The sequence below is a fragment of the Bombus terrestris genome, chromosome 6, assembly GCF_910591885.1.
Source record: "Bombus terrestris chromosome 6, iyBomTerr1.2, whole genome shotgun sequence".
In the NCBI taxonomy this organism is placed as follows: Eukaryota; Metazoa; Arthropoda; class Insecta; order Hymenoptera; family Apidae; genus Bombus; species Bombus terrestris.
Window position 1 is genome coordinate 4,803,704 of NC_063274.1, and position 12,826 is coordinate 4,816,529.

A 12,826-nucleotide genomic window follows, 5' to 3' on the forward strand; every position below is an offset into this window, starting at 1 on the left:
CCATTCAGCCTTTGCAAATGAGTCGGCAGATCGATATCTCCCGTCAGATTTGCCCTCGTCCCTAAAAGCCACGTATCTCTTGTCATTCTGCGCATACATATCGGGGACTCGGTTCCCCTAATTGTACTCTGTCAACGGCCGTGTCAAAGAGAGCCATGTCGACAACGATAGACAGAGAGACGAAACCGGGAAACAGTATCTCGATCGATGAAGGAGAACCCTGGATAGAAGTTTATTAGTCAAATAACGTCAAGAGACTGATGGGGGCGAGGGTGTGACCATATCCGGCTGAATATGACGTTCCCTTTCTGTGTGCGTTCCTTCGAGGGTACTCCCAATTATAACGAGTGCCGATGCATTCAGCAAGGTGAAGAAGCGGCATGTGCCGTAGACTGTATCGTCTTTCCTTCTTCTGTTTCACTCTGAAAGATCGACCTCGAGCGCACCTCGAGCATTCAGTCCATTCGTACTTAGATGGTACTCGTGAGAATGTACCTTTAAGTTCGTGTGTTGGACGTAACTTACGATCGTAAGCTCGTGCAGTTGATCTAGAGCAGAAATATTTCTCTGTCGTTTTCTTAATCTTGTTTTTTTTTTTTCGTTCTTGTAATCGGATATGTCGTAAGTATTTTCATCTCTATAATTTAATAGTTTGGTTTTTACAGTTGAGCATTTCGTAAGTTTTATTTTCTATTCGATAGGATTTCATAATTAAATGTCTGAATTATTTCGTGGTTTTTGCGATTGAGTATACGGGAGTGTTTGTAAGCTTCTTAGTCTACCGAATTAATTTTTAAGAAAGCGGAAGGGACTGTTCTATTTTGAAAGATTTTGTAGTTTTAATATTTGAGCAAAATTTTGTTAAGTTACCTATTATAAAAGAGGAATTAATATTAAAGGTACGATCAGCAGTAGAAAGCTGGTCGCAATGTAGGATATGAAGTGGTGTACGGTAATTTTCGAAAGAATACGAATTCGTTCACGTGATTGAATCGCATTACTTTTATTACGTTTAATATACAGGTCGAATGATTTCTATTAATACATATAGATACAATAGAACGCTACTATAATATGTACACCGCATATCACATATAGTTGAATTCGTAGCAGAGCGTTTCCGGCCCGCGAGGGATCTCCAAGATCCTCCTTGGTAGAAAATGACTCTTTCGAGCCGAGTCTCGAGTGTAAGATAGGAAGAGTCTTCAAAGAACGACAGACACGGTGGTAGAGATTGCTGAATGAAAAACTCAATGTATCTGGAAAGTACCGTGACTAAACTGCGATATTAAAAAATGTCGTAAGTCTCACGCTGTTCAGTTGTGTATTGAGCGTGAATAGATAGCAGGCTTATGTATTGCCTGGTCTGTCAGATTAGAGCAGCCACATCCACATTTACGCAATTGATAGCACCGATGAAAGTTCGAGGCTGCTAGTTTTTCAATGTATCGTTTCTAAATGTACAAGGTTGTCTCTAAATATTCACATCGAAAATAAAGAAAAAGAAAAGATGGGACGAGTTAGTGGGAGGAATATCTCAGAAAAATAGCAAGATATTCCACGTTCTTTCGCTATTAACATTCTTTGACACTGCGCATAATTCAAAGGGACATTAACACATTGTCAACCGAACAATTTACATTTGACTAGAGAAATTACTACAACGAAGTTTCTAAATACTATAAAGAATGGTAAAGGATAAAATTTGGTCTATGGTATCGACTGTGAAATCAATTTTTTTAAAAATAAGAGATATTATTAAATAATTATGCAATTTTTTGTCAAATTGACAATCTGTTGAATTTGATTGTTTCGTAACGAATCAAAGAAGTCATGGAATTTCAGTTTTTAAACATTCTATATGAACGACGTAGTCGAGTGAGAACCAGCTGAGATTGTAAGTGTCGGAGCTACATCTATTTATACAGTCAAGAACGAAAGAGAATCGTTCGATTTTCACGAGTTATTCGGTTACTTGCGAATTCTGCTCGTTCGAGGTATCTCCCTTCGGCTCTTTCACATAATCCACCACCAGTTCCAACCCTATCAACGCTCGAAGATCCTTCCTCTCTTCTTCCGGACTTGTGGACGCAACCGAGATTTCTTCCGGTTTTGGAGATCTTTCGTCTGCATTTTGTAACACACAAAAGCTTAATTAATTAGAGATACGTTCTTCCAAGAAATCAATATTATGCATAATACGAACATTTTTAAAATTTTATACAAGAAAGCATTTCATATGACATAATCAGATTTATTTATATCTAGTTCATGACGAGATTAATCGTGAATATCCTGTTTTTCATTTGTGAATATTAACTTTGTACCGTATGGAATCGTCATTTTTACTACTACTGTCATTACTCTTATCGATAGTTGAAATCATTTAATTTGAAATTCAAGTTAACTTTTACTTCGGGCCTCAAAAGCTGTCTAGTCGAAAAAAAAATTACAGAATAATCTCTTATAAACAGTATCGTAATTTTAACATTGCTCGAAAAAGATGTCTTACTAAAAAGATCTCTTTCTTCTTCACTATCGTAATCTTTCACAGTTCGATCCGTGTTAGAAACATTTAGACTTTTAATAATAAACAAATTTAGATCTTTAACGATGAAAGCGAATAAGTAATTCTCTGTACAATCGCACACGTTTAGTTACATTAAAACACCATGTCAGAACACAAGTTACTTCAACTGTATTAAGAAAATAAAAACCAATTGTAACAAAAACACCAATCATGCAACAAACAATTATTAACACCCACTATTATCAATGTCCTTTGAACTATCTTCGCTCTCGCCAGAAGTCGACGTTTCGCTCCTGGTTGCTTTCCGTGCCTGGCCGATGTCCCTGTACGTCCTAGTCAAGTGTCTCAAAATATAATTAGTGCCACGTAGATTTTCCTCGCTGTTCCTAGACGTGCTAGCCTCGTCTCTCGTCAAATTTAACGGTCGATTGCTATTATATTCCTTGGATTGTGGCACACTGAAGGCGGAACAGTGTTTGCCTTTGAAAGGCAGTTGCCTCTCGCTCAACTTGCGATCCCAGATATGACCGGATACGCGAAGGTCGATGAAGAAGTGCAGAGGATCGATGCCAGGATATGATTGAGGCATTGGATAAGGCGGATACCAAAGTGGACCAGGGAGGAATTCCGGGTTGGTGACGTTCCCGGGCAGACCGAATCCTTTCACGCCCGGAAGCATATCGCAGGCCCTTCCTGGAAGGCTGGGCAAAAAGGTCCTCGAGAAATCGAGCTTCTTCTGATCTGACAACAGGGGCGGTAGCTCTTGATTGCCAATCGCGCTCTTCGTACGATCATCGTACGGGCTTCTGTCGTTGTAATTGCAATTCTTACGGTCGCTAGAGTGAGACTCTTCCGGCTTCACTTTCTGCAATTCACTGGCGAACATGTTTTCTGGTGGTTGGGCCTGCTCAAAGTGACGAGGTCGTTCGTCGAAAAAGCTCTTACTCTGCTTGCTAAACTCAGATTTATTTTCATCCACCGGTTTCAAAATGTCTGTCCCGAAGTTTGGCTTCTGGTCGAAGTTGCCCACTTTACTTGCGGTGTCGTAGCCGTCGCTTTGCTTACTTCCGTTCTCCAGCCGCGTCTCCGCTTGCTGTGGCTGCTGTTGAGTATGGAAATATTTATCCGGCGGCTGTTGCTGCTGTTGCTGCTGCGAGTGATGGTGATGGTGATGATGTTGTCTTTCCTTCGTGGTTAATTCCAAGGGACGATCCCGAGCGTCTCGCCAAGATCTTTTGCGACGTCGAGGTATGCTCGTCGTGTTGTTCGCCGATGATACTTCCGTCTTTGCTTGCACAAACGAACGCAACATCTCGCTGAAGAAGAAGCTATGCGGTGTTAAGGGCACGTTGTACAGATATGGAGGAGTCGCTGCTAGAAGGCGGGACACCAAATCGCCGCCGGAGAGCGAGGCTGGACTCTTCAGAGTCGACGGATCGCCTGTGGTCGTCGTCATGTTTCTGATTTTCGAAGATGAGCACTGGAGAAGTCACAAAATGTTAAAAAGAAGCAGATAGTAAGGGTTCGTGATTGAAATATTCCGTGGATGTTCGTTTGCATTCACGGCTAAAATTCATTGTAAGTATTTGAGGACAACTTATTACAAAATTTGGATATGAAGGTTATTATTAGTTTGATCGAGTGTAGTGTAGAATTTCGATTTGACATTATTTTGAATAGAAAGAAAGGAATCTCTTGTATCTGATGTATCAACGCAAAAGCGACTATAGATTGTGCTAATATCTGTAATATTAATTTTAGATTAGAAAATTATTTTGTTTTGAAATTCTGATAGATTCTTTACGTTAAGTGTTTAGCAATTTTTTCAATATTTTCTCTAACCAAATGACATTTAATGATATTCCATCTAGAAGATATATTCTATTTTCCAACATATTGTATTAAATGATATATTATCTAAACCATTTCAAATATAAATAATACGCCTGGAAAGTAACTTTGATTCTTTGCATTCTGGGGAATGAAGCAAATAAAAGCAAACGATATTCCAAAATAAAGAATGTACAATCATACATATAGAGCTAACATAGCAACCCTGTGATGAGTTTGGTAGTTCGAACATTCAACACAGCTAAATCTTGGAATACTACACATCTGCTTGGTTCCCAACAATAATCGAACGCATGGAAGATCGTTGTAGGTAAGTACGTACAATCCTCGGAGCAGAGACGCGCTACTATTGTCTTCTGAAATTAATTGAATATCCGCCGTTGTTAAGTCTAAGAGCAGCAGGCAACGCCTATGACTGGCTAAAGGGATGAGTAATACTAGGGCTTGCGTCGCATCATCCATTAAGGATTACTAATTTCTGTCAAGTGCACGTTCGGTTTCGCGCGAATGTCTTGCAAGGAATTCCCGAGAAATCATTAATGAGAATCTACGATCGTAGGTATTTCAATTAAACTTCGTGCCACGCTCGTATGAACAGTCGCATCAGGAACAATTAGTAATTAGTAAGGAAGTGTTCCCTACATACTGATTTTCGTGATTGATATAGTTACAATTTCTTTGATTCGCATTTACTTTATCCTAAGTTCTCGTGTATTTTGATTTTTCTTCATTAAACAGAATATACGACTTAAGTGAGGAATTTCCACTTTTTTAATATTTAAACTCCTGATATCAGTTTCGATGTATTCGTCATTTGTTTTGCGTTTTGATAATCGTGCGATTCTATGAAGATTTCTAATAAATATACTTTTGCACTTGCCATTTTAATAAAGTTTTAACTAATAAATTGCGTATTATTTAGTACACAGATTATACTATTTTATGCTCATACTTAGATTTCTATGGTAATTAATACAGTCAGTAACGGCATCCTTCGAAGATATCATAAGTAACTCAACACTTTGCTCGGTCTTTCTTTACCGAATCATTGCGCGTATGACTCGTGTATAACAGGTTGCTCGTTCACAGGCTTCTAAAACCTACACTTTCAAGCCTCTGTTACAAAAGATAAATCAAACTCACTTCTTTTAATCAAAAATTATTTCCTCTATGATCTTCTACCACTCTGTGTTTGATTAATCTATAACTCCGAAACTCTCTATGCATACAGTGTAACGTTATAAATAGAGTATAAAGTACATTTGCATTCGCAAAGACGGAACGTGCTTGCAAGCATTTTTTGGAAAAAAGAATAAATTCGAGAACATACGTTTTCCATTATCTGCAGGCCGGTATTCTCGAGTCGTTAATGTTCCGATGAAAATCTTCATCATCGCGACGGAGGAATCAGAGGGCGACTTTTTGCAAACAGTTTTAGGCGTTGGAATAAACGAGAACGACAGACAACCGTTAATGCGAGTGACGAAGCGACGAGAGGAAAATTTTTACTGTCCATTCGCGAGAATCCGTGAAGTCTTCCAGGTCCCTGGCGAGATTCTTTCATCGATAGAAAGAGAGAAGAGTGTAACGGGGCGTGGAAAGCAGAATGGTGGTCTGTATCCGTGTCCGCGCACCGAGGAGGGATTGGGTATTGTTTCGGTCCATTGTTTCCCAAACAAACGGCGTCCACGTTGTTTCGTCAGGAGATATGTTCAGCCAGACAGGCAGGACGAACAGGAAATGGACTGCTGTCAGTTTTACTCTTCGTGATAAATACGGGCTCTCGTCGTCGGTTCTCATTGCAGCGCGTCCATAATTCCCGTGCCGTCTCTATCGTTGTTGAACATCGAACGGTGAAAATCTTTTGATTTCTGTCAGAAGCGAGAGTGAAATGGACCTGGTTACGCTTTCTATGTATATTGGCGAATATTATTTGCTCGTTATGCGGCACGAAGAAGGAAGAAATAGCAGTCTTTGATGGAAGGAATGGAAACGACTTCTGTACTCATTTTAACACCGAGGAGTTTTTAATTATTCAGAAGAAAATTCTAAACGTATTTAGCAGGCAGTGGAAGTTTTTCTCGAAGATCTTGAAAAACAAAAAAATTAACGGGAGATCATATTATATCATCGTAAAAGTTACTTGTTTCTTACACAATAAGATTAAAGTTGCTATTTTCCTTATGCAAATCTCATATTGTGATTGATCTTGTATTTACTTAACCATTTGAATGGTAAAATGTTGACACAGACTGTGTCGAGGAAACAAGGCAACTCTAAAGGCTCGGATACGTGGGACTTCTGAAGAATCCCTGGAGACGCGAAACGATTTTTTTCCCTCCGTGATGGTTGCGATGAAAGACAATAGCGACGCGTTTCCATTGCCTTACATCGTGGTCTTCTTAAACAGGAAATTTTAAAGGCTGGCTGCGTCATGAAATTCAGCGGTCGCGCTGTTTTAACCAAGCTTGAATTACACCGACCGCGGAAGAGATCTTACATTTCTAGAACATTAATCACGAGATCGTTGTAGCCACTTTAGTCAATCCTTTTTTCCTCTGTTTCCTTTTTTATCTCTTTCTTCCATATTCTTTTGTTTTATCTTTCCATAACGTTGTAAAAAATTCACGCCGAGAAAGAAGCGAAGAAACTGCAGCAAAATTTACATCCCCCTATACTTTATGGAAACGTTACAGCGTCTTCTCAGTCCCTTGTATTTAAATCACATTATCCCGAGATAAAATAATTCAACGTGCCGGTATGCTCCCGAGGATACGTCAATTATGCAAAAAGTGAGAATTTCCATTGCGTGGTCGGTTCTTTATTCTATTACCGCCGCAATATAAAGAAGCTTCCCGGAAAGTCTCCGCGAGTATTTACTTGAGATTCTCTGGTACGAAACAATTTATTCCCCGCTGGGTTCTCGCCCCTAAAAGTCAATGGTAACACATTTTCACCGTCAACCCTCGTAATATTCTATTTAAGTATCCTTTAAAAATTGCAATATACATTTCTTTCCTTTCTCGATTTCCCTCTCTGTAGTTATCCTTCGATTCTTATCTCCTATACCGTTTCTATGTATTGTATAACAAATGATCTTGTCACTGTTTAATGTCTATAATCGAAGCATATGTTTACAAGTGATAATTGAAAATGCACTTTCTTTTATCACATTGATGTAAGATAAAATAATTAATGAGCGTTTTAACAGTAAATATAATTATGAATTATCCTTAATTATTTTAATTAACTACTTAGCTGAGAACGTAATAATAATAATAAAGGAACATCCCAATCTTGCGAAAAGAATTTCAATGATGTTACAGCGAATTAATGCTTATTAAACATAAATATTAATTTAATATGAATAAATTGTACCGCAATTATCCTTCTTCGTTTTATCCTATCTGAGGAGGTGATAGAATAATGAAACAATAATCTGATATAAAACGAAATACGGAACACAAGGCAAAGCCAAAGATCAAAGTATGTAATATCTTTTGTATATCAACTTCTTTTACGTCACTGATCACCACCTCCTATCATCATAAAACATCTTACACAGTACAACGATCTCCCTAACACGCATGAGACCGGAGCTTTTCAACCATCCTTTAAGCAACGCGTTAACCAATTTTTTCTTTGACGATATTGATTGCTTTACCATCGATTACGTACATGACAACATTTTACGTAGTACGATCTATAATTTTCCTAATAGATAGAAAATAAAAAAATCTTCACCATCCCTTGAACTCATCAACTAACTCTTTCCTCCAACAACCTCTCTGCAAGACTATAATAGAGCAATGAGTCGCGCTCGTCCCAATCTTGGAATTTTACGGGCTTGCATTATCGTTCCGTTCGAGGCGAATCGTTGCGGTTGGTCGAAGCGTCGCTCGGCGTCGTCGTCGACGACAACGACGACGACGACGACGTTTTCCTTTCCGTCTCTTCGTGACGTAGTTTCAGTTTCACGCGGAAGGGGAAGGCCGGTTTACGATTCATAAGACAACTCGGTGGATTGAATTAAGCGAACGGTGCGGCAGCTGCCAGTCCGTTTCTGGTTCTGTCCGCGCACCCACCGCGAATCTGCATAATCCCGTTCACGTCGACGATTCTAATTGGCGGATTGTTTCAATCTCTGTCGCCGCGAATATTTGCATTGCTGCTCCTCTCGTTTCGCCCTACCCTCCCTCCCATTCTCCCTCATCCGCCTCTTTCCCTAACCATTCGACGTACGCTTCTCTCTTTTCCTAATTCGTTCCTTTCCACCCTTTCCCTGGAACGATTTCCCTTTCACCCCCACCCTTGCACATCTTAATTTCTCGTTTTCTTTCTTCTTTATGTACTTTACCCGCTTGTATACCTTCGGCCTTACTCCCCCTTTTTTCTGGTTCGTTTTACCCCTTTCTGCAAGGATCTGTCGCGCATCGTATATTGCTCTTTTACCCGTTATATTTTATTTATTCTTTTTCATGCGTGTTTGATCCTCCCTTTTTCGTATCTGTCTCTATTTTATTTATTTTCTTGATCTTTACGGTTTATTTTTATTCTTCCAAAAGTCTCCTAAGTATCTTTCTTTCTTTCAGTTTTATTGCGTCTCGTGTTCTTGTTCCTCATCCTTGGTTTTTCCGTTTTTCGTATATCGTCCAATATAATCTGCTTTCCCATTTAATAAGAGTCTACTCTGTTTTTGCTTCTATTTATTTATTCGTCTTTTGTAGATCCTTGTTTTTCATCATCTCACAGTTCTGTACCTTCTCGTTAAATTTGCCTTTATCTTTACTCGTTTCTTTCCTACTATACCCTGTCCTTTTCTTGTGCGTCCTTCTCTTGTTCACATTTTCGTATATTGTACATTGTCTATCAATAATTTTGCACAGGTCTCTTTGTCGATTACTCTCCATCATTGTCTTCCTCGCGACCGTCGAAAAATAATTCAAAGCTTTTGTTCCATCAAAATTAACAAAAGAATTAAGCTAAATTCTATTGTTCTTATTTTTCATACAAGTATCTTCCCTCCTTTTTTATATATCACAATAGTATAATACATAATACGCAACACATAATATATTCTCGCCACAAACATCTAATGCCAAATCTTATGTAATTACAAGTAGTTTGAGTCACTCGAGTTATTACCATGCGTCCGCTGCAATTGGCATATTGTTTTTCTTTATGGTCGATTTGTTTTTCGTAACGTACCTCCAATTCTCGACTCGCGTAACTAAGCAAAAGAATATTAGATAAGAGGTCGTGTGAAAATGAAGCACAATAATGGTCAACAAGGGCAGTAAAAAGTCACACCTATGCATGAGAAAATAGCGAATGCAATGTCGAAAGAGGTTTTATCAATTATACGAGACCAAAAGCGAATTAAATGTTAACCTCGACAGGTATTTCAATCGATTCGTCTTCGTTTCTTCGCTTCCCATGTCTTCGTCGTCCCTCCGAGTAGCGGCGATCTCTTTACTGTCAGCATAAACATTTTTATTGCGACCAGACGCCGAACGATCTCGCTTTACATAGAGAAAAAAAAAATGTCAGTCGCAGTAGAACTTGGTTTTTTTACGGTTGAACTCTCTGCGTAATTCGAACGGTCCTCTCTTCCTCTTTCTGTGTGTATTCATAAAAAAGGAATAAAAGAGAAACATGCACGCAACGAAAGACGCGAAACGCAGAGAACGGTGACACACCGACAATAAATAAAGCTGGCGCACCGATACGAACTCTTTCGTTAGTGCTTAAGATTAGTACGTGATGGTGTATCGTGGTTTGAAGGAACGGCCAGGGGATTTGAATGCTTTCGAGGGTGCACAAACTGCGGTATAATCGATAACCGCGAAAGATTATAGAAGAAAGGGAGGATTAATTGGTTCGATGAGATGCCAACCGAGATTCTTCTGGTGAGAAATTGTTCATTGAGGAAGATAGAGGGTATTCGTATTAAATCCTTCAATATTCTGTTTTCTCGAAAGAACGTTTATTTTATCAAAATCTTTCCGTTTTAAATGCATATTAACGCTATGTAGTATGGGTATTGACAGGACCAGTATGGGAAAAGGCGTATACAAACCCGTATTTGTACGTGAAAACGCTATTGCTACGTGTTCCAACAATAGTATGTTAAATATAAAATTCAAAATAGGATGTGTTAACCTAGTGTTTCATTAAAAATTTTAATTCTTGGACTTGCAAATAAAACTTAGTGTGCATGTAAGATACGCAGATTATAAGTTTGTAAAATTTAAATGCGATGGAGTATCGGCAAGAATTGAAATATAACGAAGCATAGTTAAGGATTTTCGATATGTATGAACAATTGAAAATTATAATTTATTTTATTTTAACTTATTTATTAGTATAATAATTGTAATCAATTCGACTAACAAATATTTAGATCTATAACGATAAGTAATAGTAAATAGAAATAAATGAAATAATTCTTTTTCTTATCTGAGATTTCAATTTGCAAACTACATTTCACCATCTTTACTCAACTAAACAGGGATATGACGAACACGTAATCAATGCTGTCGTACACGCGGTTCAAAGGAAGATATACGGGTCGATTTAGGATTGCAAGATGAATTCTCATTACTTGTCATGTGATACTCACAAGATCCTCTCGTTAGTGCTAATTTTTAATCGATCTTCTATATTCACCGTCGCTTTTTCTATTTCTGTCATTATTTGACCACGACGTGGGATAAACCATTGTCTCGACCATAAATCACAGTTCATTTTTACATTTTTTCTAATATTATTTCAATGCAAATAATGATTCATAAAGAAAAGAGAAACCGAGGACACTTATTTGATAATAATATCTGCACTTCACAGAATAACCCTCTTTGTAAACAACAGATATGAAATTAGTTGATAAACTATTCTAAATCAACTTGCTGCATCCCATCACTTAGTTTTACCACAATCAACACCACAGTCGTTACGCAACAAATCAGATTCTCCCACGTGTACCATCCTTCGTGAAATCAAGCATCGAATAAACTTCCAAACCAACAATCAGCTCGAAATAAAGAACACTAACCGATTTTAATCGACACCGTTCCCCAAAACACCATCTTTCATGCATGTTACATTAATCTCAACAATTTTGCACAATTTCAACGCATTCGTCTCTTGCGCGCAACCAAAGAAGAGGCGATCAGGTCACATGATAGAGACCATAAAAGCTCCTCAAACAAATCGACAACTAATCTTAAAAAAGAGCAAAGATGCAAAAAGGTGAAGAAAAGAAATAAAAGTAAAAATAAAAAGAATCCACGAAACAAGAAATTAACACTCGAAATTGTATAATGAAGTAACGCAAATAAAAAGAATCGGCAGGCAAAAGTTCGACTCACCTATACACGCGGCGACGGGCAGGTGGTCCCGGGTTCCGGTTCTCTTCGGCGGTGATCCAGAGGCGAGCGATCTACGGATCGTACGGGAAGCGACAGTAGCGTCGCGTGCTGCTCGTGCCAGCAAATGAGATAATAATCGGAGGACTCAGTCACTCGTCGTCGGGCACCGTGGCAGGCAGCGGCGGCAGGGTGGTTGTTCGGCGGCGGTGCCGAAAGTGGGGGTTGTATTCCATCCCTGGCGACCGTCGACGACGAGAGTACGAGTACGAGAATGACAGAGAGGGAACAAGGGACCTGCGATACGGGGGCGAGAGGGCGAACAAGCATGATATAGAGTGCGAGAAAGAGGGAGAAAGAGAAATCAGAGGGGACGAATGGTAGTAGGAGGAGGGCTGGAGGCAGAGGGTGGTGGTTTTTGAGATGATCCGGCCAATCTGCGCATCATTTCCCCGATGCACCCCGCGTCGCGGCAAACCGGCGCGGATTCCGCACCACCGCAAGCACCGTAGAAGCCCTGTTGAATGCCACATTTTGAGACGAGGATGGAAAGAAAGAGACGGTAAGATCGACCACGGCTGGTGGACAAGGACGAAGGGCAGAGCAAGGAAAAAGGAACGAGAGAATAAGAGCAAGAGGGCGGCATTAAAAAAAGAGGAAGCGAAAAGGTAGAAAGAGACAAGACGGGAGAGAGGAATACAAGCATAGCCTTGCTACGGGGATGAAAAAAGTGGAAAACAGATATAGGCAAAAGAGAATCTTTCTCCTGTACCCGTAGCTTCTTCCCACCCTTGCTCGCCTGTCTCTTCGCGTCTCTTTACTGCGTTCCACGGACGTATCGAGGATATGTTTACACTGCCGGAGAAGAATCTCCGCGCGCGTACGACTGGAATATCGATCTTTAAATGCACCACAGAATTGAAACGTGCGTGCCTTTGTCAGTTTATCTTAAAATGGGACCTGTGGACGTTCTTCTTGAAATTACTCGAAACGACTGTGAAGACGAACGCGATGAAACGTGGCGGAACGCGGTAATATAAATAATTCGGTCACATGTTTCGGCTTCAAATTATACTTT

At 39.5% G+C, this 12,826-nt stretch overlaps 1 protein-coding gene across 2 annotated transcripts; it reads right to left on the reverse strand.

The window, feature by feature from the left end:
- Positions 1-978: 978 nt before the first annotated feature.
- LOC100642604 lies at positions 979-11,989 on the reverse strand. Of its 2 annotated transcripts, none has more exons than XM_003395936.4 (3): positions 11,752-11,989; positions 2,768-4,010; positions 979-2,127 (listed from the first exon to the last, which is right to left on the reverse strand). In XM_003395936.4, the coding sequence occupies exons 2-3, from the start codon at positions 3,984-3,986 to the stop codon at positions 1,964-1,966; spliced, it is 1,383 nt and encodes a 460-aa protein (XP_003395984.1). In that variant the 5' UTR covers positions 3,987-4,010; positions 11,752-11,989; the 3' UTR covers positions 979-1,963. The 2 variants fall into 2 exon arrangements, with proteins under 2 accessions (XP_003395984.1, XP_048262533.1); XM_048406576.1 differs by lacking the exon at positions 11,752-11,989 and adding an exon at positions 5,712-7,522.
- Positions 11,990-12,826: the final 837 nt, after the last annotated feature.

Coding starts and splice junctions, on each gene's coding strand:
- LOC100642604 (XM_048406576.1), bottom strand. Junction 2,128..2,767: donor TTCAAAGGACATTGATAATA/GTGGGTGTTAAT, acceptor TACAAAATGCAG/ACGAAAGATCTCCAAAACCG.